This window comes from Podarcis tiliguerta (assembly GCF_965153285.1).
Source record: "Podarcis tiliguerta genome assembly, chromosome: 7".
In the NCBI taxonomy this organism is placed as follows: Eukaryota; Metazoa; Chordata; class Lepidosauria; order Squamata; family Lacertidae; genus Podarcis; species Podarcis tiliguerta.
In genome coordinates, this window is record NC_139540.1 from 84,015,104 (window position 1) to 84,039,439 (window position 24,336).

At 43.8% G+C, this 24,336-nt stretch overlaps 1 protein-coding gene across 1 annotated transcript in view; it reads left to right on the top strand.

Moving 5' to 3' along the window:
• LOC310681243 (protein diaphanous homolog 1-like) overlaps window positions 1-24,336 on the top strand; it is an 80,558-nt gene that overhangs the window by 24,693 nt on the left and 31,529 nt on the right. The window contains exons 5-17 of the mRNA XM_083448876.1: window positions 1,410-1,540; window positions 2,041-2,127; window positions 3,000-3,063; window positions 4,592-4,731; window positions 5,215-5,323; window positions 5,646-5,756; window positions 7,716-7,834; window positions 8,936-9,052; window positions 9,867-9,982; window positions 10,614-10,678; window positions 13,514-13,693; window positions 14,375-15,010; window positions 17,938-18,055. Of these exons, the coding sequence (XP_083305002.1) occupies window positions 1,410-1,540; window positions 2,041-2,127; window positions 3,000-3,063; window positions 4,592-4,731; window positions 5,215-5,323; window positions 5,646-5,756; window positions 7,716-7,834; window positions 8,936-9,052; window positions 9,867-9,982; window positions 10,614-10,678; window positions 13,514-13,693; window positions 14,375-15,010; window positions 17,938-18,055 (1,993 nt within the window). The remainder of the gene's footprint in view (window positions 1-1,409; window positions 1,541-2,040; window positions 2,128-2,999; window positions 3,064-4,591; window positions 4,732-5,214; window positions 5,324-5,645; window positions 5,757-7,715; window positions 7,835-8,935; window positions 9,053-9,866; window positions 9,983-10,613; window positions 10,679-13,513; window positions 13,694-14,374; window positions 15,011-17,937; window positions 18,056-24,336) is intronic.

Sequence of the window (24,336 nt, forward strand, 5' to 3'; positions counted from 1 at the left end):
TAAGCCCTTTTTGCCCATAAGAGCAGTCCTCTATGCTGCTGTGCAAATGACTTTTAAGAAGTAGTGCACAAGGGACTAGGCACAAGTTTATATTTCATTATGCAGCTGCAGCTAAATCAGGCATATTTGTATAAGGAAATGGGAAATCAGGACTGCGGGTTAAGCCAAGCAGATCTTATTGCATTTTTCAGCAATGATATATCATACAATTTTAGTGGGGGGAAAAGCCGTTTTACTTCATATTTAGCATTGATTTAGAGAATAAGATTGCAGGGTGGATTTGATTTAAATCACAATTTAAATCACTAGTCAGCAAGACTTGATTTAAATCATTTTTTTACCGAAAGACTCATTCTTGCTGGTATAATCTTAATATTTACAACCAGATGAAGGTTCATTTTTGGAATAATACATTTTCAGAGTAGTTTTTACAGTTATACCAAAAATTACTGATTTGGTTATACTATTAGAAATACATAGATAATTATTATAACCAGACATTCTTAGGCTGCAGCTTCTTTCAGTCTCCCTGTTGACTTCAGTTGTGCTATTGCACTACTTTATCACTTTACTAGTGTGCAAATTAGGGACGTGGGTGGCGCTGTGGGTTAAAGCCTCAGCGCCTAGGGCTTGCCGATTGAAAGGTTGGCGGTTCGAATCCCCGCGGCGGGGTGCGCTCCCGCTGTTCGGTCCCAGCGCCTGTCAACCTAGCAGTTCGAAAGCACTCTCGGGTGCAAGTAGATAAATAGGGACCGCTTACTAGCGGGAAGGTAAACGGCGTTTCTGTGTGCGGCTCTGGCTTGCCAGAGCAGTGATGTCACGCTGGCCACGTGACCCGGAAGTGTCTTCGGACAGCGCTGGCCCTCGGCCTCTTTGAGTGAGATGGGCGCACAACCCTAGAGTCTGTCAAGACTGGCCCGTACGGGCAGGGGTACCTTTACCTTTTTTAGTGTGCAAATTAACAATTGGTTCAAAAAAGGTAGCTATTCAATCTCCCCCCCCCCCCCCAGGAAATACTAAAAAAATACTCCTTTGGAATCTGACCACAAAACAGAGCCCACCCTTCCAAGTTCCAATTAGGGAATCTTCCTGGAAATTTAGAAATGCAAAATCCTCCTACCCCCACCAATACTGCTCTGGGGGTTCTCCCCGCTGCCCTGAGCCAATTTCAGGGGGTGGGGGGGAGCCATTTTGCGTAAGTGGTATTGCTTGCTCAGGAGTTCCGCTGATGGGGCTGGTTAGCCGAATCCCAAACCATTAATTCTGTGAAATGTTGCTCTGAATGAGCAATTTCTGTTCAGCTGAGAAAACCAGTAGATATTGAAGTTCTACATTGGCTCTGACCACCACCTTCTGTATCCTGATAGTATAGCCAGTTGGCTTGACCACTGTCGTTCTCTCTCTTGCAGGGCATGAGTCAAAAGGAGAGTTCCAAGTCTCCTATGATGTACATCCAGGAACTGAAATCTGGTCTCAGAGATGCACAGCTGCTTAATTGTTTGGAGTCTCTGCGTGTGTCACTCAACAATAATCCTGTCAGGTAAAAGTCTTGGTTGGACCCAGCTTGACTGCAGTGGCTGACCCAAGAAATTTTGCAACCTGAAGCACAGGGCAGGGTAGTACCATTCTATCTACAGAAGCCAACTGGACTGCCTGATGAATATTGTTTCAATATTGGTTACAGGGCAATGTTCTCCACTGCCCCTGAGACAGCAGGCTAGTTTAGGAGGCCAGGCCAGGCCATGTAACATGTCTTCCAGCTAAGGGAAATAGCTCAGGGGCTTAGGAATAGGCAGGGGGCTACCACCAATGCCCTGCCCCAGTATCTGCTGCCTGAGGTGATTTTCTTGCATTGCCGAATGGTGGGACCAGCCCTGTTGGCTGCTCAGAAACCACAGCTGCTCTGAGGTGTACGCATGCTGCTTCTGTTTAGGGAGTTGAGTGGTGCAGTGAGAAGACAGAGGGTGGTCAATGAGTCTTTTTCAGTGTTCAGATTCTTTTGAACTCTGCTAATATGCTTTCATGGTGCAATCTTTCCAGCTGGGTGCAAAATTTTGGAGCTGAGGGCCTCAATTGTCTGCTGAACATACTGAAAGGACTTCACGATGAGAAGGATGAAGCTTCTGGGTAAGAGAACGTTTAAATCAAACCTGCTTAAATTCATGTATATAATATTTCACAGCCATTTTTCTAAATGTAGGAGTAGATTAAAAATGTGTTTTGCTTTGTACTTCAAGAATGTACTTCATTGCTGAGTCAGCCTACAATGATTGCGTGTCAGCCACACTGGGGAGCCTAAATGGTTGAAAAGCAGAGTACAAATGCTAGAAATAAAATAAAGAAATAAATGAGATTATTTTGCTTTGGGGTGGAGCATTTTAAGATAAATGGGACAAGGATATCTCTATATATGCCTGCTAACAGGCTTTCATGATATGTTTTGCTTTGCTTTCATACATGGTTGAGAGAAGAGAATATAGGAGCTGAGTTAGGCCAAGGATGCAAATATGCGGATGGGGAAAAGTGGAACTCAGATTGAGGGATACAGTCTTTTCCAAACATCCTTCTCCCTCTCTTCTCCTCACCCCAAAGTTCTATTGAAGGTTGGGGCATCTTGCCAGTGTGGTGTAGTGGTTAAGAGCGGTAGTCTTGTAATGTGGGGCACCGGGTTCGCGTCCCCGCTCCTCCACATGCAGCTGCTGGGTGACCTTGGGCCAGTCACACTTCTTTGAAGTCTCTCAGTCCCACTCACCTCACAGAGTGTTTGTTGTGGGGGAGGAAGGGAAAGGAGAATGTTAGCCGCTTTGAGACTCCTTAAAGGGAGTGAAAGGCGGGATATCAAATCCAAACTCTTCTTCTTCTTCAACTCTGAATGCTGCCTGATATCTGGAATATTAGAAGGACCAGGAGCTTCTTTGAGTGGAGTGGTAAAATTATACATAATTGTATAGGAACCTCTGACCATAAATAATCAGATTGCTTTCTCTATCCCCCGCCAGGCCGTATGACATCCGGATCAAACATGAGATCATTAGATGCTTAAAAGCTTTCATGAACAATAAGGTATGTCCTTTGTTTTCAACATAAATATTTGTGAACTGCCATTTCTTACTTTTTTAGAATCAGTAGGCAAACTTCAGAAAGTCAGTGAAAAATGAGGGTGGTGGTTAAGAACACAGTGTAACTCAGCTCTGTATAACAATTGCTCAAGAAGCCAGACCATTCTTCAGTTTGCAGTTGAGAACAGACACAAAAGGGAAGAAAATGGAATAGGAATGGAGGTGGCTATGGGAAGTCATGGGATAAATGTTTTAATTGAGATTTGAGCCAGCCCAACAAATATATGGTGCAAGAATTTTCCAGTAGCTGGGAATAGGGGAAGGGAGATGAAAGAGAGAGCTCTTCAGATTAGAATCAAGTTGGTATTATTACTATTAATAATAATATTTTTGTTACTATACCACTTTATGCCTTTTAAAAAAATAAATCAAATAAAACGATCCAAAATAGAACATTTGCAGAAGAAAATCAAATATAAAGCATACTTTCAAAGCAACAATGCTAGCAGGAAACTAAAATATTATCTTAAAGATTTCAAATATAGACTGCACGATTGACACAACAAAGTTAACAAACACACAAACAAAAAACTTAAACGTTTCAAAATAAAACACTACTAAAGGAGATCAAATATAAAAGACACATTTGAAACTGCATCATTGTCAAATAAATAAAATACTACCTTAAACATTAAATATTGCTGCTGCTGCTGCTGCTGCTGTTGCTGCTCAAGCTGGTTCATGGCAGGCGACTACTGCTGTGGAAGCTCAGGCTCCAAGACCTGGGTCACCACTGAGAAATCTGGTGCTGGGCAGAGAAAAAGAGGTGCTCCATGGTGACACCAAGTGCCATGCCAAGTAGTGTTGCACATGGTGCTTTGCCTCAAGAAGCCTTCCCCTTCTATATACCTGATAGAAAGGCAGATGATATTGCAGGGTCTCATGCTGATGGCAGTCACCTGGAGCAGAGCGCAGCCATGCCTTCCAGCCAACACACAGCAGCAGCATGGAGGATAAGAGGGGAGAAGAAAGCAATAAGAAAGTAAGAGAAGCAAGGGAGTAGAGCTATTTGAAAATAGGAACCATATTGTATTGGAAGGAAGTTAGCAAGATGAAGCCAAGGAGAGAAGAAAAAAGGAGAAACTTGATCAGAATGAAGAGGCAGTGTAAATTAAACAAGCAACAGAATTGAAGATAAAGAGGGAAATAGTGTGAGGAATCTAATCTAAAATGTATATAGGTTAAAGCACATCAAAACTTTGAGGAGAGGAGAGATGAAGTGTAAATGAACTTCTAGATTAAGAGGGAGAAACCTCCGGTGTGATTACTCTCAGTTGAGATGCTCCCCTTCTTAAATTTTCACACTTATGGCATCTTCCCCACAGCACTTTTGCACATGTCAGCTTTGGGGGTCTTGGCTCCCCCATACACCTATTTCCCAGGTTAGACAGTTGCCTTACTCTCCTCCTGTGGCATTGGCAACCTTTCTCTATGTGCATGCACTCAATGGGTGTGTGTCCCCCTTTTTTTAGTTTGGAATTAAGACGATGCTTGAAACGGAGGAGGGGATCCTGCTTTTGGCAAGAGCCGTTGACCCCAAAGTCCCATCCATGATGATTGATGCTATCACGCTACTGTCTGCCCTATGCATTCTGCCTCAGCCTGTGGATATGTAAGTGATTTATCTTTTGGTTTAGTTGTATTTCATAGGTGGTCAGTCTAGCACTTGGGATCCTTTTCAAAATACATTAAAAACTGGAAGGCTACATCTAAATGGCAAGTTTTAATGTGCATGTAATCTGCACAACAGCCTGAAGCCTAAGAAGCAGAAGCTGAACAAAGCTTGTGTAAGGTTTGGGGTCATCCCCACTTTGAAGCCCAGCATCTTACTCCATATTGCTTAGGAGGGTTTTTGGTCCCCTGGATCCAAGGCAACATTGGTTCTTAACAGTTTTTAGAAATTTTAATACAGTAGATGCACAATTTATCAAACTCTTACATAGTTTCCTGTTGCGAGTGTATGAAAGTCAGACTGCCAACTTTAAATCACCTGGGAGTGCATCTCATTGAACTCATTGGGACTAGCAAGTAGGCATGGCTAGCATTGCACTGTCAGATAATCTGTTACTGATTTGTTTTCCTTACTCTTACATAGGCATGAGCACGTTCTGGTGGCACTGACACAACGAGCAGAAATGGATGAAGTGGAACGATTCAAACCCATCTTGGATGGCCTGAAGAGTGACACCTCAGTGGCATTAAAGGTAACAAGTAGGGCCTGCAGCAAAAAAGATTTTTCTGTACTTCTGCAGACCTCAAGCTTCTGCTGATACATCTTTATTATTTCTCAGTCCTGATTTTGTCCATATAGCCACTGGTACTTATGTCTTGAATTTGCTACTTATTTTACCAGCATCTTGGACATTCTTTTGTATGAGTTAAGAGTGAGTGAGTGTGTTTGCAGACAGTCTTAACTGGCAAACTTCTTAAACCTTCTTTGTCACGTTTGCTTCAAGGGCTTAGCCTGCTATTTCTGGGAATGCTTGGCTAGATCTGACATGGAACCTCTCTTCATTATTTTCTTAGGTTGCCTGCCTACAGTTGATCAATGCCCTAATCATTCCAGGAGATGAACTTGACTTCAGAGTTCACATCCGCAGTGAGCTCATGCGTTCTGGACTCCAGCAGATCCTCAAGGTGAGGCGCATCTTTCTTTACTACTGCCAGGTGTTGCTGTTTTTAGGGACATCTGATCTCTAAGTGCTTTGTTTGAAGTGTGAAAGAAGTGAGAGTAGCTGTGGGTTGTCTTGAATATGCTGAAGATCTGAACTGGACCAGCAGTTTCCCCAAATGGCCAGGATTTGCAGGAATTTTTAACACTACCTTGTTTACAGTCCCCCAAATGAGTTTGCTTCAGCAGTTGCAGGGCTCAGTGAGATGTTGTCTTGCCTTCCTCTACACCACAGGTGTCAAACACAAGGCCCGCGGGCCGAATCCGGCCCGCCAGACGTTGTCATGTGGCCCGTGTAGCCGCCATTCTCACTGCTGTTCTCGCCCATCCAGTGCACCATCGCCTGGTTGTGCGCCGCGTCGCCTTTCAGCACGAAGGTGGAGGTGAGCAGAGAGGCTGCTCCTCCGCGCGCCCCGGAAGCCGCTGCTGGTGCCATGCTCGGCCTCCGCTGTGCCGCCGCCGGGCAGGGATGCGAGTCTGGCAGGCGAGGCGCGGAGGCGGAGAACGGGAGGGAGCGAGCCGAGATGGAGGCGGGAGCGCGACGCGAACGCGCGGCGTGGGAGACAACGTGCCAGCAGGGCTTCCACGCCCAGGCGAGGCGCAGCGCCGCCCTCTGCCGGCGGGCCCCACCGAGCCCCGGAGCCCGGCCGCCTTCCCCGACGGCTGCTGGCAGCTGGCAGCAGGGCTGCAGCGAGCGCACCGGAGCAAGTGGACGGAAGCCCGGCGCCTGGGCAAGCGAACGTCCCCCTCAGCCTCGGCTTGCCACGGAGGGCAAGGGAGGCGGCTGCCTCAGGCAGCAGGATCCACAGGGGCAGCTCGGCCCGTTGTGGAAATGTGCTTCCTCCACCAGCACCAGATTTGGGGCCGTGCGGGCGCCTTACCCGCCCCGAGCCAAGGGAGGACAAAATAATGATAACGATGCCTATTTATTCTATGGGGGGGGGGCACCAAAGTTTGTCCTCACTCAGGGTGGGTGCCATATTACCAAAGTCCGCCCCTGCCCCCCCTCAATGGGATTTGAAATCCAGGGATTTGAAATCCAATAAATTCCTAGGAGTGCCCCTGTCCGTACTGAGTAAGCCCATCAGCCCCTAAAAGCAGACGATACCAACTTTTCAACATTGTGATAGTGATGTTGTGATACGGTAGCGATATATTGCAGTGTTGAAAAGTAGAGGGAAGAACAAGCAGCATTGGCCCCCGTCAGAAACTGGGTTGCAACCGGCACATCTCCCCCCCCCCCCCCGCCAGCACCTGGCACAGGGAGGAGGCAGCACCAGGCGGAGAAGGAAGAGAAGGCGTAGATAAGCCCCAGCCACAAGACGCAGTCCAGTAAAGGTGCCCTCAGACTGGGCCTGCACAATGTTATGATACATCACCACAGGGGCAGACTTTAGTAATCTTTCATAACAGGGGTGTCAGGCTGAATAAAATATTGAGGGGGGCAGGTAGGCCCCACCTCACATCATCATCATCATCATCATCATCATCATCATCATCATTTATTACGGGTCAAAGACCAGCTCGAACCTCACATAATTTATCACATGCCACACACATCCCATTTAAATGTCAAAGCCCATCAACTTTGGGGGTCTCAGCCTGCTCAAATATTTTAGGCCGATACAACCGGCCCTTTGAGGGTGACCAAACTGCTGATGCGGCCCCCGATGAATTTGAGTTTGACACCCCTGCTCTACACGTTCATTGTATGCGTGGAGGCAGATGTGAAGAGGACCATTGTGGAGCATGGTACTGTATTAATTCATTTGTGTCTGTTCTTGGATGGTTCCAGTTAATCACTGACCATGTGTTTGAGAGAGAAAGAACCAGCAGTTGGCCAGCAATAGGATATCCTCACAGAGTACAGAACTGGAACTCCAGAAATCAGGATGGTGATGACTTCAATGTTGTATCCTCTCTAGGAGCTGCATACTCAAGACAATGAGGAACTTCTGGTTCACCTGTTGCTATTTGAAGAATATGCTGAAGAAGATTCTGCAGAACTCAAAAACCGCTTTGAGGAGATTCGCATTGAAATGGAATATCCTTCTTCTGAGTAGCTAGAAGAGAGATGTGCTAATTTTAGATTATAAGCTTCTTGGGGCAGGGATCTGTCCACTTATACTTTGTGAAGTGCGATACATATTACAAGCATTTAACTTTTAACATTTTGTTCTGGCCTGCTTCCATGTTTTGTCAGAACAGCTAATCAATATGGCATTGTGCCCCAAATCTGCATCCACTCTCTGTTCAGGTTAAGATGAAGCCTTTGACAGCTGGGGGTAAACATAGGTTGGAAGGGAAGCTGTTTCTCTTATGCATGAATACATTAAAACCAACAGCAACCGCAGGCTTCCCTTACGCTTACGCATAGGCATTGGCACTGAGGAGCTAGTTGTCTCTGGGGAAGGAGAGAGAGATGTGAAGCTGGTGGAAGGGTAGAGGAAAAGAACAAAGGACTAGTGAGAAAGGTTTGGTGCCTGGATTTGAAGAACTGCATCACGAGAAACAAGCTTTTAAGAGTGATTATTTGTGTGCTTGGCCACCAGAGTGCACCTGAAATATGCAAATATATTCACGAAAACAGAACACCCCAAAAGGAATCTCTGTTTTAAATGCCCACTTGTAGCCAAACCCACAATGGGAATCTCTCTTAGATTGTGTTCAGGAGTAGGGGCAGGTAATCCACCTTGAGGAAGAATGACTGGAAATGTGTTGAATCCTAAACAGTTAGTTTCTGGGACCCAAGGTTGTGATACATCCCATGATCTGTCTATTTAAGGGTTGTTCAAAAGGCGCGTAGCCAGACTATGGTGGTAAAATCAAGGTTTTACCACTGGTGAAAGTGTATTGCATACAGTTCTGTATAAGTCAGGCATAGGCAAACTCGGTCCTCCAGATGTTTTGGTACAACAACTCCCATCATCCCTAGCTAACAGGACCAGTGGTCAGGGATGATGGGAATTGTAGTCTCAAAACATCCAGAGGGCTGAGTTTGCCTGTGCCTGGTATAAGTCATTTATGGCTGGTGTGTAAGTTGAGAGGGTGGTGGATAAGTCTAAGGGGATAGACTAGCTCTCCCAGGTGAGTTCATCTGTGCGTCTTCAAAGTAGCTTTTGCATCCTTAACCATAGATTTCCACTGATTTCAATGAAGTTTTCCAGATTCTGCACAATACAGTAAAGGACTCTAAGGCAGAGCAGTATCTCCTTTCTATTCTGCAGCATCTCCTGCTAGTCCGCAATGACTATGAGGCCAGGTAAAGAGGGGAAACGGCTCTTGATTCACAGAAGGTGGTGCTGGCAGTATGTGGGTGACAGTGATCAGGGATGTCCCTAGGGTTTGATTGGCCTCTGCCAAGGAAGCAGACCCAGGTGGGCACAAAAACTGTGCCTCTCCACTCAGACTCAGAGTGGCGAGGAGGTAAAGCAATGAACACAGCGAGGGCGGCAGACAGACAGACAGACAGACTGACCAGTGCAGGTGGAGGAGGAGCAGCAGCAGAGCAGAGCAGACCTGACCCTGATGGCTGGAGAAGAAGTCACTTGCAGAGTACCAAAGGTTTTGAAAAGCAAACTTTTTGAGTTTCTGCTCCATGGTTTCCCTGGTTTTGGAGGCACTGATACACCTCCTTGCCAAGGACACAAGGGAGCTTAGGTGTGCCTTTGACAGGGATGCTCATCAGGGCTTCTTTGTTTGGGGGGGGGGGAATTCAGACTACTACAAAATTCAAGGAAGAAGTTGGTCATCAAATGCCACTGCTCAGTAAATGACATTTTCCACAAATTAGAACATTTTACCCCCACAGCATGAGAAAGGGTGATTGGACAGTAAATACGGAATTGGAAGGAAAAGGAAGAGGTAGGAGTTGGGAGGTAAATGAGCAGGCGTATCTTCAGCAATGTGTTACTCTGAAGAGGACAGGGGAGCATTTCTTATGTAGGTAGGCCATTTTGTGTAGTTGAGACATAAAGGTATTATTGCCTTGGCCTGGTCTTGGGATGTCTCAAGCAAGCCTGCACTCTTGCACACTGGCACTAACACTCTTTTCCTTTTCCTTTCTCCTGCGCTAGGCCTCAGTATTTTAAGCTGATTGATGAATGTATTTCCCAGATAGTCCTGCACAAGAATGGTGCTGATCCAGATTTCAAGTGCAAGCACCTTGACCTTAATATTGAAGGTCTGATAGGTGGGTCCAGACACATTATGCTTTGAAAACTGCACACACAAAAATGTCTTTGTCCTCAAGATTCCATGATAGGAGATACTAATGCAGCAGTATAGTTTTTAGCCCTTTCCCATCGCGAGTAAAAAAATTGTGGAGAATGAGTAAATGTAAAGGTACGTAATTTTCAACAGGGAGGTGTTGAATATTTTAGCTTTGCTTAGTGTAGATTTTAGGCGACTTTAGTGTAGAATTCTTACTTACAGAACAAAAATATTCAGTACCAAGTGCCCAAATATCCTAGTCCGAAGGATTCCCATACTAGTGCAATACAGTAGCCATGTTAGGGGCAGTTTGTTTCTATGTTATGAGGAAGTACTCTCCCACAAGGGCGATGAACCTTGTTCCTCAATGAAGCCTGCTGAGGCAGGAGCAAATAGGTGTCTCCAGCAGCTGTGCTAGGTTGTGCCACACACACTGAATTGACCCAGCTTGCTTTTAAAAGTGAAGAGGTTCAAGGAGACAAGGCAGGGCTTTCCCCAGAAGATAAACTGCAATGCACTGCAGATGCGATTGTGATATAAAATGGAATGTTTCTCTCTCCTCCACCCCCTTATGCTGATCTTAACTGGATTGTTCTTTTCTCTCTCTGCAGATAACTTGATTGATCAAAACAAGGTGGCAAAAAGTCAAGCCAAAGCCATTGAACTGGAGAAGAAGGTTAATATTCTACTTACTTATTTACGTAAAGTGTATTTGGACTGCCTTACGGGACTGTCCTTTTAAAGCAGTTTACAAACATATAACAAATAAAAGCAGAGTTCCAGTAATGCAAAGAACGTAAAGACCAAATGGCAACCAACAAAATGTCAAACAGTCAGTGAGCAGTAACTACAGATTAATTAACCCTTTAAAATGGAATACAGTTTAACATTAAAAATAGCCACAAGATCCAATAACCAGCAGTCTAAATCAGATAATCAGATATCAGCAGCAACCTTCATAAACTCCTCTTAATTTAAAGCAGGTAGAAACGGAAAGGTTTCCAAAGCCTTTTTCAAAGCTGGCCCCAGCAAGGCCAATTGCCCATCTCTTGGGACGGTGTTGCATAAGCTGGGGCCACCACTGAAAACTCTCTGTCTCTAAGTCACAAGGCATAGGCCTGAGGTGGTTGCCTTGTGTGCCTTCATACCATCCCTGGGACCATAGTTCAGACTATAAAGCCACTGAGCAGTGTTCATGTTGCTTCTGTGTGCTAGCAGTTTAGCAGAGATGGGGCACAGGGCAAAAGATTTGGAGAAAGTGGGGAATTGCTCACGGATCAATTATTGTGACCATGGTCACTGATGAAGGGATTCATAATAGCTCAGGAAGATACCTTACTTTATGAAAAGGGTGTAGGCATCCCAGAGACCCAAGAGTGTTCTTGGCATGTATCCCTCTCGATCAGAAGTGGTCAACTTCAGTTGTGCCCCATATCGAAAACCTGCTTCAGTTTTATTTGATCGGAAGGCGGGGTCCTTTCCCCTGTATTGCCTCTGCCTGGATGCTGTTTGACTCCCATGAAAGACTCAGGCATGATTGCGTTAATGCCTCTGGCTAATGTAAAACCTTCTTAAGTGACTATTTTTTTTAAAAAAAGAGAAACTAAATACTACGGAAGAAGGGCCCTTGCTCAGTGGCAGGGCTTTGCCTGCGAAAGTCCACAAGCTCGGTCTCCAGCTCCTCCAGCAAAAGGATCTTTGGTAAACAGGCTGGGAAGGATCTCTGCCTGGGACTCTGGATTGCTGTTGCCCAGTACCAAGAGAGCATTGGGCTAGATGGATCCATGACCTGACTTTCATAGGTATATTGCCTGGGGCTGTTCCTGCATAGTTCTTTGAATGGAACGCAGGTCTCATGAGAATACCAAGAGAGTCCAGCATCCTGTTTTCATAGTGCCAGCCAGATGCCATTGAGAAGCCCAAAAGCAAAACAAGAGTGCAACAATGTTCTTCCCACTTGGACTGACTTGCAGCTAATATTCAGCCGAAGGCCACCTTCCTGTACCGGAGGCAGTACTCAGCCTTCATGGCTAGTAGCCACTGGTAGTCATTAATATGATTTAAACATTTTTCAATGCCCTCCAGCCTTTCCTCACCTTTCCCTTGCTCAGTGAGTCAAATTGTTGCTACTTGCTACTGAGCAAGTTTCATTTGTTTGTTTAATTTTAAAATCTACTGTCTCATTTTTCTTTACAATATGAATTTAAAGGAGATTCCCGACACCTTTAAAACTCTCCCAGATGTGAAATGCAATACCTGAAAACATCTACAACTAAACTGAGGTGGCTGGCTTGGGGCCATTTCCTTCCCTTCTGAATAGCGAATATTTCAAAATTAATAATTCCAGTCCAGCCTTTATGTTAACCCGACTGAATGTTTTCCCCTCAGCTTCTGTCAAAGGCAAACATCCCCAGAAATGATAGCTATTGTGGATGTCCTTTGAATGTGCCAGACACAGTGGAACATATCCTTTTCTACTGTCAATAATAATAATAATAATAATAATAATAATAATTTATTATTTGTACCCTGCCCATCTGGCTGGGTTTCCCCAGCCACTCTGGGCGGCTTCCACAGAAACAAAAAATACACTAAAATCATACATTAAAAACTTCCCTGAACAGGGCTGCCTTAAGATGTCTTCTGAATGTCAGGTAGTTGTTTATCGCTTTGACATCTGATGGGAGGGCATTCCACAGGGCGGGCGCCACTACCGAGAAGGCCCTCTGCCTGGTTCCCTGTAGCTTTGCTTCTCGCAATGAGGGAACTGCCAGAAGGCCCTCGGCGCTGGATCTCAGCGTCCGGGCAGAACGATGGGGGTAGAGACGCTCCTTCAGGTATACTGGGCCGAGGCCGTTTAGGGCTTTAAAGGTCAACACCAACACTTTGAATTGTGCTCGGAAACGTACCATTGTACACCCAGCTACACAAACGCATGTTATCCCCTTTTCTGGGTTGTCTAACATCACCTCACAAGGAAAATATCAGATTCTATCTGTCTGACATTAGCCCACAAGTAACCACAAGGGTGGCTGAGGTTTTGTCAACAGCATCTATTAGAGTGGTAAATGGCACTTTTTAGCGGGAAGGAATTCCAATGAAAATCCTCGTCATTATATATTTTGCATGGCTGTTTATTTGTATATATCATGAAACTTTATAAATGGATGTATTTTGAATCAATACTAGATTGAAACTTGAAAAGCCCTTTTATTCCATTGTCAATATGGACAATGTTGCGTAGTTGCATAGTTCCGTGTTTTGTTTCACCTAACTTTATCTCCATCTCCTTTTGTCTGTTACCTATTTGTCCCTGATGACTGTAAATTGTAAAGCAGTTCTGCTTATAGAAGCCATTTTCAACGGTATTAGCCTTGTCTCCCTGTCCTTTTAATCTTCATTATCTTGTAATTATGCAGTCCCCCAAAAAGGGACACAGGATTTCAGCTTGAGATCCAACCAACATGGAGTACATTGGAATGATTTTTGCATTTAATATTCTTCCCCTCAGCTGGATTCTGAGTTGACTGCACGCCATGAACTACAAGTTGAAATCAAGAAGAAGGAAAGTGATTTTGAGCAAAAAATACAAGATTTTCTTCAAGAGAAAGAAAAGCTAATAGCTGAGAAAGAGCAAGTCATTTCAGAGAAGCAGAGCCTGGAAAAGGATAAGTCCTTGCTAAATGACAAGGTAATGTATAGGATGGAATATTGCCTGAATTTATATTGGCCATAGGGGATCAGTGTGGTGTATTCTGTGTGTTCAGATCCTAAGGGGCCAGACCTTCTTGTGCCACGTTGATAAGGAAGCCCCAGCTATCCCCCCCACCCCCGTATCAGACAATCACCAGCCTTGTTGATACCAATAAATGACCAATCAAGGGCTTGGAATGAACACCTGTATTTCTCCCCTGAAATATATCTAAGAAAGCTAAATCCAGAGATTTGATTATACATTGTCCTGTAGCATTACCAACCTCTGAGAAGACATGAGACCAAAATTGGGTCACTCTCACAAAACCGTCATAAACGTTGAAATAAACATTTTACCTCCCCTCCCCTCCCCTCCAGCATAGTGAGGAGCTAGCTAGCTGAGGAAGCATGAGCTGGTTGGAGGGGTATGTGCTGCCATGTTTGGATTATTTTTAGAGCCAGTTCCCAACTAGAAGTAGAAAGAGGTTTGCATCATTTTGAACCCATTTACATTTTCGATACCAATTTGCCAGATCTCAGCTGTGATGTGAAGAACCAAGGAAACAGTGCCAGCGCAGAGATCAAAGTGCAGTATCAAATAAACTGCAGTTTGTTTTGCTGGCATGGAAATATGGTGCTCTGCTAAGCTTACTTGTTCCATTTCATTTTTTAAATGTAGATGGCTGAGCTTGCAAACGAACTTGAAGAGACTAAGAAGAAGATGGAGCAGGTCTCCTCTTTACCTGCAGAACTCCCACAACAGCCAGCTTCTTTACCTGGTGAGGCAGGAACGCCGCCACCTCCACCGCCCCTTCCTGGCATGACTGCAGTGCCTGCGCCGCCTCCACCACCTCCGCCACTTCCTGGCGCGGCTCCACCCCCACCTCCCCCACCCCCACCTCTGCCAGGGATGCCAGGTATGCCACCGCCACCACCACCTCTTCCTGGGATGCCAGGGATGCCACCGCCGCCACCACCGCTGCCAGGAATGCCAGGGATGCCGCCGCCACCACCACCGCTGCCAGGAATGCCACCACCACCGCCACCTCTTCCTGGGATGCCAGGGATGCCACCACCACCACCGCCTCTGCCAGGGATGCCGCCGCCGCCACCACCGCTGCCAGGGATGCCTCCACCACCGCCGGCTCTTCCTGGGATGCCAGGGGTGCCACCGCCGCCACCACCTCTTGGGGTGCCACCTCCTCCCATGGCACCTGGGTTTGGGTCCTATGCAGCTCCAGTTCTCCCATTTGGATTGCCTCCAAAGAAGCAATACAAGCCGGAGGTTAAGATGCGAAGAACGAACTGGTCCAAGGTGACGTTCAGCTAGTGGATTTATAAATATGCCTGCCCCGTCTTCCTTGTCCACCAGCCGTCTTATCTCCTTAGTCTGCCATTAACAATTGAAATTTTAGTGAAGAGAAAGATTAGCCTTTTGGCACTGAGTGAAGAGGGAGAGTAGCTAGTTGCTGCGTTTTCTGTGATACCGATGTAGCTTCTCATGATTTCATGAAGTTAAGGTTAGGGGAGATTCTCTCTCCTCCTGTCTCCAGTGGCCGTAGTCGTTTATTGCGTGGAATAGCAGCAAAAATGTTTTTTACGGAATACATAGTTTTCACAGCATTGGTTGTGGAAGGGATTGTCTTGACAGGGGTCAGCAAACTTTTTCAGGAGGGGACCGGTCCACTGTCCCTCAGACCTTGTGGGGGGGCCGGACTATATTTTGAAAAGGAAAAAAAATGAACGAATTCCTATGCCCCACAAATAACCCAGAGATGCATTTTAAATAAAAGGACGAATTCTACTCATGTAAAAACACGCTGATTCCCAAACCATCTGCTGGCTGGATTTAGAAGGCAATTGGGCTGTATCTGGCCCCTGGGCCTTAGTTTGCCGGATTTATGTAAAATAAGGAAGATAAGTCTTTGGTGTATAGATGTAATCATGGATAATAAAGCATGAAATTCAAAAAGAAAAGAAAAGCATCCCCGGAGTCATGGGGAAAAATCTGGTAACCATAAACTAGCCCCTCAGTGCCAATGCCTATGTGTAAGGGAAGCCTACAGTTGCTGTTGGTTTTAATTTATTCATGCATAAGAGAAACAGCCTCCCTTCCTTCCTAAGTTTACCCCCAGCTGTCAAAGGTTAAAGTAAACTAAACAGAGAGGGGATGCAGGTTGTGGACACAATGCCATATTGATTAGCTGTTCTGACGAATAATGGACCAGGCCAGAATATAGTGGGGTGGCACAGCTACCTGGGTAAAAATTCACAAGGGATTCCTAAATCACATTATTAGGAAAGCCTTATATGAAGTTTGGGAAAGGAACAAAAACTTATTAGAAGCAAAAACCCCATGGTGGTTGTCACCAAAGAAGCAGAATACCAGCTAAGCCCAAACTGAATGGAAAAAACCAAATTATAAGGATGTAAACACAACATAATCTGCAATCAAAAATACAAAACAATGAAAAACAACACCAAAAGAAGAAGAAAGGGGGGGGGGGAGAAAAAGAAATTGACTTCCAACTAAGGTGGTAAAAAGGAAAAATGTGGATTCAAATTGGTTCACATATAAAGATCTTTTATAGGAAGTAAATAATAAATTACAAATGAAGACATATGAAACAATAAGACATACAGGAATAGGCTGGCTACAATACCATCAATTAAATGCAGTTTTTGAGGAAGACAAGAAAGTAAATGGATTTGATAAGAAATCTGAATTAGACAAAGAATTGATTATAAATGATGATAAAAAATTATCCAAAATGTATAAATTATTATTAAATGGACACTTAAGAGGCGAAGAGGTTAAAGATGTCATGGTCAAATGGGCACAAGATTTTGGTCATACAGCTGTTTTATAAAAATGGGAAAACTTATGGAAAAGAGACATAAGATTTAAAGCATACAATAAAATAATTTTTTAAAAAATCATGTACAGATGGTATTTTACACCCTCGAAATTGACTAAAATCTACCAGTGGAAAGTGTTGGAGGTGCAAACTTAAAGAAGGGAATTTCTTCCATATGTGGTGGATGTGCCCTAAAATAAAAAAAAAGGGATACCATTTATGAATAATTAAAGAAAATGTTAAGATATGCTTCCCCCCCCCCCCAAAAAAAACCCGGAAATGTTTTTATTGGGCCTCTTAACAACAGACATCCCAAAAGAAACCAAAGGAATATTTTTGTATGCAATAACGGTGGCCAGGATAGTAATTGCTAAACATTGGAAAAGTAACATAACACCGACAAAAGAAGAATGGGTTTTTAAACTGTCAGAATATCTTGAAGTGGCCAAACGTACAGGTTTAATAAGAAATTATTCTAATGAGAAAATAAGGAGAGAGTGGGAAGTCTTTATAAATTATGTGAAGAGAACCGATTCCCAGATTCATATTTGGTTTAGCTTAGAATAAAAATCTCATAGGTAATTAGAATAATTCTCCAAAAATTTAATCATTATAGACAACCAGTGATATGAGGAATAAAGATCCACATGGAGTTAGTTGGAAGTCAATTTCTTTTTCTCTCCCCCCCTTTCTTCTTCTTTTGGTGTTGTTTTTCATTGTTTTGTATTTTTGATTGCAGATTATGTTATGTTTACATCCTTATAATTTGGTTTTTGCATTTTAATTTATTTTGTATTGTTTGTTCGTTTTACTCAATGTTTGTTTGTGCGATGTATAAGTCTGATATGGGTTAAGAACACATTGTTGCCCATTTACAACAATGTAATTGTTATTGCAGTTATTGGTGGTGATAATTTGACAGTTAGGCTGTGAAAGAAGCAGAATACCAGCTAAGCCCAAACTGAATAGAATATTATTGGCTGCTAAATTCTAGTTCAGCAGTAAATTATTTAGGGAAGCTTTTAATGTTTGATCTATTACAGCATTTTAATATTTTTTGGGAAGCCGCCCAGAGTGGCTGGGGAAGCCCAGCCAGATGGGCGGGGTATAAATAAATTATTATTATTATTATTATTATTATTATTATTATTATTATTATTATTATTATTATTATTATTATCATCATCCACATGCATCTGATGAAGTGGGCTCTATTCCACAAAAGCTTATGTCATAATAACCTTACTAGCTTTATGGTGTTTCAGCATTATTGATACTTAAAAAAAAAAAAAAAAAAAGATTTCTGAGTTTGCTAATCTCCTGTAGAAGCATTAAGTAGAGTTCATTTGTGCCATAATTTATGTCTGTCTTACTTTCCTTATAGATTTCAGCTTACCAGCTCTCTGAAGGCTGTTTCTGGGTCAAAGCTAAGGAGGATCGTTTTGAGGACGATGAGCTCTTTGCCAAACTGACTCTTTCCTTCGCGACCGCACAGGCCAAATGTGAGTGGTGTAGTTGGGACCAGCATTAGCTTCAGTGGAAGGTGGGGAGATGCCTTCAGGAATTCTCCATGGGAAGCAGATGGCGACAATGGCCACACTGGCACATCATGCTAAGCCAGAAGCCCTCGCTGCCTGAGGAGCAGATCTCAGCCACTTTGCTTCTCCCTGGGCGTTTCAAGGTTAGCAAGGCATGGCAGCTAAGCAAGGTTTGGGAATTGGAAGACGAGGCTTGTCCCAACAACTCCAGTTTTGCTTTGGGGAAATAATTTTCTGTGGACCTTTAGCGGCCAATGGAATTTGAGGCAGGATGTGGGTTGGAGCTGGTTTACGTTTTGTCTCATGTGGTGTTAGCACATATTGATATGTACTTTTCTCTCTCCTCTCTTCACTGGTGATTCTTGAATTGGATTCATTTTGTCATGGCTGGCTACAGCCAAGGGTGAGTACCTTAAACATCTGCAACTTAGATTTTATTCCTATTTATAATTTTGGCAGGTTGGGAAACCCATAATTATTAAAACATCTTCGTATGAGAAGAATTTGTTGTTGTTTAGTCGTTTAGTCGTGTCTGACTCTTTGTGACCCCATGGACCAGAGCACGCCAGGCACTCCTGTCTTCCACTGCCTCCCGCAGTTTGGTAAAACTCATGCTGGTAGCTTCGAGAACACTGTCCAACCATCTCGTCCTCTGTCGTCCCCTTCTCCTTGTGCCCTCCATCTTTCCCAACATCAGGGTCTTTTCCAGGGAGTCTTCTCTTCTCATGAGGTGGCCAAAGTATTGGAGCCTCAGCTTCAGGATCTGTCCTTCCTGTGAGCACTCAGGGCTGATTTCCTTCAGAATGGATAGGTTTGAGCTTCTTGCAGTCCATGGGACTCTCAAGAGTCTCCTCCAGCACCATAATTCAAAAGCGTCAATTCTTCGGCGATCAGCCTTCTTTATGGTCCAGCTCTCACTTCCATACATCACTACTGGGAAAACCATAGCTTTTACTATACGGACCTTTGTTGGCAAGGTGATGTCTCTACGTTTTAAGATGCTATGAGAAGAATAGGAAACCAAAAATATAATTCATCATATTAATACCCCTATTATTAGTTGTCACCTTTATTTTTCTTGTTTTTTATTATTCCAGACTGATTCCAAAATTCTCAGTTGTGGAATAGGAATCAGACACTTAGAGTGCCAAGTGCCATTTAATAGTGGGATGCAGAGGGTTCGAAACATGGGGTGGAAAACAGGAAAGGGTCAGTGCAGACCAGAGAAGACCCTGTAGCAGTTGCCTGGTAGTTCTGACCATGCATTGCTTCGGACTGATGATATCTTAACATTCCTTAATATTTTTGACAGCCACAAGAGCTTTAGTTGCTGAATATGAAACCTTATAGGCTCTGGGAGTCATTGACTTGCTGCCTAGTCCCATGGTATTCAGTGCTTTCATTTGGCCTCGGTTCCTGCGAAGGTGGTTAATTAATTCATTCTTCGTTATTCCGCTAGCAGTACAGGGAGAGGAGGTCTGGCTTAAGCATCTACCTGACATGCTATTGTCCAGTGTGGAGGGTGATTTTCTAAGTTTTAAAGCTTTTTGTTAAGTCAGCTTCCTTTCTGTTGAGGGAATCAAGAATGCAAGTGCTTAGCTTATATATGAGGAGGCAGTTTGAAGAACTTGTCACTTGACAGACTGAAGCTATTCTCTTGTTGATCAGTTGGGTTTTTTGCTGTCTCTCTGGTTGGATAGTGTTTTCTCTCTTTTATTTTGAATGCTCCTCTCAGGTCCTGATGACCAAAGCTAATAAGCACACCATCAGACCTGTCGTCCTTTCTCAGCAGAATTAGCCTAGTTAAAAGTAAGCTATTCCTGATGCTCCTAGCCTGCACGTTAGTTAGGTTCTAATTTTATCAACTCTGGGGTTCCTGTGGTAATTGTCAGAAGGCGGCTCCCAGTCTTGCATGAAGGAAATGTCACTTGCAGAGTGGAGAGATCTTTCTCCACCTTCCTGTGACTTCTCTCTGCAGCCCACGGCAAGCGGTTTGTGCTGAGTGCACACAGTTCTCAGTTGCTGTAGTCAGGACAGGGTATCTTGGTGAGAAAGGTGATGTGGGATGTGCTGTCTTTAATTTGCTGTACCTGCCTGTGGGAATAATAGCTCTCTTCTTCCCCCGTTTTTTTCTTTTTTTGGGTGTGTGTGTGTGTGTGTGTGTAATTGACATAGATATCCAACTAGTTGTTCATATCTTCTTTGTTGCTCTTATAACATTAAAGCTTCAAAATACATAACCATTATCTGTTTAATATCTGAGCTGTCAATTGACCAAATATCTTTTTTGTCTGGTGAGATACCTGATCTTACCTGGATCACCTGTAGAAATGAAACTGGGAGTGGAAAAGATAACTGTCTGAGTTGGCTTCTGTCTGACAAAGGAGACAGTGGCCACTGGTTAACTTCACTTGAAGGAGGAACATTTCACCCTTGATCAAAGTTGTGGTAGATAAATGTTGTTGAAGCCACGAATAGCACCTCTGCATTTTTTAAAAAGGTAATTTTTTATTTATGAGAATGAATATAAAAGGGCACTAAAGCTATCGACACAGATGTCTTGTGGGATCTTGTCCTCATGAGAGCTCCATTTCCCCCCTGAGCCTTCAATTTTTCATTTAGATTGCATCTGCACTTAGTTCTCTTTTGTGGAGTTGGTTGTCTGCAAGCAGAGCAGTGGTGTCTGAAAGGCACGGACTGTACTTGGGCCCCAGACTAGCCCATGCATAAGTCATGCATTCTCCAGGAGCAATAAGTTCATTTCAACATTTTAGGGAGGGCCCTGGGGCTGTGGTTTTAGAGTTAGGCAAGTGACTCTTCTACACTTTTCTTTTCTCCCACTCTCAGGTTTTTTTTGTAACTTGGCCTTTGTCATGTATTAGGTCAGTCTGATGTCTTATGACAACTGAGTGCATTGGAGTCATACTTTAAAGGAATCATCCCAGGATTTTCAAAGAGTGCTAACAGCTGACTTGTGCCTAGTGAGACTTGTGCTATATTTCCAAATCATCAACGTAATTTGTAACCAAGGAGACAGCAGGATGTGTGCAGACCCTCATTTTGGCAGATTGTAAGCCTTGACACTGCTTTCGAACAATATCTGGACTGCCATCTTTGCCAGTTCCTTTTGATCATCATATTGGCTTCACAGCTCCTGTAAGCAAGTGTATGTCAACAGGCTTGTTTTCTTCAAGCCCTGATTAATTGTCCCTGAGCAAAGCATGCTTCCAAAGCAAGGTCATTTGCTGCATATCTCTTCTTTTTTCAGCTCTGCTTTTCTCCATTTCTGGGTTCTGTCAAAGGAAGTAAGTCTTGGGCAATCTGTGTAGCTGTCCAAGGACTCTGCGTTGGATGCCCTTGAGATGATTGCTCCCGTGTTTGTGGAGGAAAAAGCAAACAGGTGCACTCCTACTGGTTTCTTCCTGTTTTCTTTGGCAGAAAATTCCTAGCCACTCCTATTAGGATCCATGTTTGGCTCCTTTTCCCATGATGGCATTACCTTCTGTAGGTCAGCTAGTCATGCTGGAAGATGCATGTTGAGCAAACATTTTGGCTCGATATGTAATTCTTCGGTATAGAAGATTCATGCACATGTGAGTAGTCCTCTAAGAACGATCGCCTCAATCTCTTCCTGTGTCTCTGGGAACAGAATAGTCATAGGAACCAAGAAACATTTTCTCCAGAGGAGATAGGTGTGACTTCTGCCCAACCAAAGTTCTGGGCTTGTTTCTTGGTTTAAAAAGAAGCACAAAAACATGGAGTACAACATACGAAGCTACGCCTGTTCAGCTTAGCTTGCCAGATTTTCACTGTCCTTCTAAAGATTGTGTGTTTCTCTGTTTACTTCTGAAAGAGTCTCACTTGAAGTATTGCCTGCCCGTTAAAGTCCGTTCCTTTGAGCTGTTTATCTCTTGCTCTGTGTTCCAGCCCTGTGGGTCTTCCGTGAATATCCCCCATGTTCAGGAAATGAAATCCTTTCTGGATAGAAAATATTTGTGAATGCTAGTGCAGCTCTGTTAGCATTGCTCTGTTACAGAGGCAATGAATTGATCAGAAGGGTTTCACTTGTGGTTCTTTAACAGTCTCATTGTGGAGTTTTTTCAGTTGTATTTTGTCTCTAAGGGGTGTACAGACATATTGCCCGTCCCTTCCACACCTTGATGTAAAACTGACACCAGAGCCAGGTTCTTGAGGCAGGTGGGTGTCACCAGGTGTACCACTTTCTTTCCCAAAAATGATACGGTTATCTGGGAAGAATAGCAGAAGAGTACATGTGCCCTCTAGTGGACAAGATGAAACATTACAATGGAAGTTATGTGAGACTAAACTACAGGAGCCAGGAATCTGGCTTTTGGATCCTTAATATAATCTGCAAAGTTTGTTATGATTCTCACCATGTTTGTGAGATAGATTCTCTAGTCTCATTTTACAAAGAGCACCCGTGATTCAGTAATTAGCCCAAGGCAAAACTTAAATTCAGATGTTGCAGGCGCAAATCTGCTTCTCCCCGTTCTACCTGTTTTTCTGGATCTCTCCTATCTTTCATGGTGCAACACCCGAAGCTCCATGCTTTGCTCTTTCAAAGCTTCATCATCATCTGAAGCAGACTGGTTGTCTTCCCTCTCTTTGCCCCTCGTTTCTAGTCTGACTTTCCCTCCTATCCCATGCTTAGTTTTACAATTTGTGGTGGACCACATGAGCTGAAGCTTCAAAAGGCATGGGTTCCTCTCTTTTCCCACTTCCCCATTCCTCTCCCCACAGTTAAACTCTTACTCAAACAAATCCAAGCTTCACTGAACTGCAAATGTCCTAAATTTCCTAAAGATAGTTAATGAGCGTGTTAGATCACAACACAGTAGCAGAGGAAAGCTGAGGCTGGGTTGAAGGGATCATGAACCGATTTGAACAGAACGAATAGAGTAAAATGTTCATTCCTGGTCACATTATAATTAAACAGTTGGGAGGGACCTCAAAGGTGACCTGCATTCGGAATTGGCTGAAATGGTTTCTTAGGTCTATATTGCAAGCTCCCTGCTCAAGGGAGTCATGCCCCAAAGGCCCAGATCTTCCCATCCTTACATAGCCCTCAAGAGTCTGTCCTCTTGGTGGCTGATCCTGAAGTTCATACTTTACTTAGAACTCAGCCAGGTTCACTGTTGCCCTAAGCCTTGCATTAGCTCCCTTTCTAGGTCTGGCAGAGGGCTTAAGGCTCCGGCAGGTGTCTCTTGCTTCAGGAAGGATCTCTCTGTGGTGCTAGAGCTTCCTGAAGACTTCGTTTCAGGGGAGGATATAATTACACAGAGCAGGACACACTAGCTCATTGTTCTCAACAGTTTTGAACTTTTAAGTCTTGCCCCTTTTATGCTCACCAGCCATCTTTCCTGTAGGTGAGCATGCTGAGAACTGTTAATGGAGCCTGCTGCAGCGCAGGAGGATCTGTAGAGTACAGTGTTCACCCAAGTGCTAGCATTAGGAGGATTTGCTCAAAGCTGCACACTTACTATAAACTTACTAAGTAAATAGAGCCCCGTCATTCATTTCTATGATGTCAGAATCTCTCAACTGTGTGCTTTGAATGCCACCTAGTGGAAGTAGGGAGAAGGACATGAAAAAGCTCAAAACTTTGTAATACCTGTGCTTCATATAGAGGGTAAAGCAAAAGAAAAGACTGATTTGAAAATTCATTTTATGTGAATAGTCGTGTATTCAGCATAAAGAACCTGTTTCCAAATACATTCTTTATCGGTGTCTATGCATATTGCAATCTTATGATCATCAGGATAGAATTCTTTCAGTGAGGCTTGTATGATCAGCTTTTTCGTGAATGTTTTACTTTTCTTTTGCTTTAGCTTGCACGTGCACGCCTTGTTTTTTGTGCATTGTACAGAGGATAGGCAATAATGGTGTAACGTCCTTCACATCTCTGTTAGTGTACCAGGTCAAGTTGTTTCACATAGCTAAACAGCTTAACAGGCCTTTAGCTAATCCAAAGTTTCATTGTCTACATTTTTAAGTAGCAGGATTGCGTACACTCTATTTGCAGGGAAGACTGGAGTAGTCATGCTCCAGGTCAGATACTTCTCAGTATCTGCATAGTGTTGGGAGCTTTTGCAATAAAACATGTAACAGGTACAGGTACACAGTGAGAAATATTTTATGTGAGCCATTCACACATTGCTTCTTTCTTCTTTAGTTTTAGATTAGGGTCTTTCAAGCACACCTAAAAATTCCAACTATGAATGGGG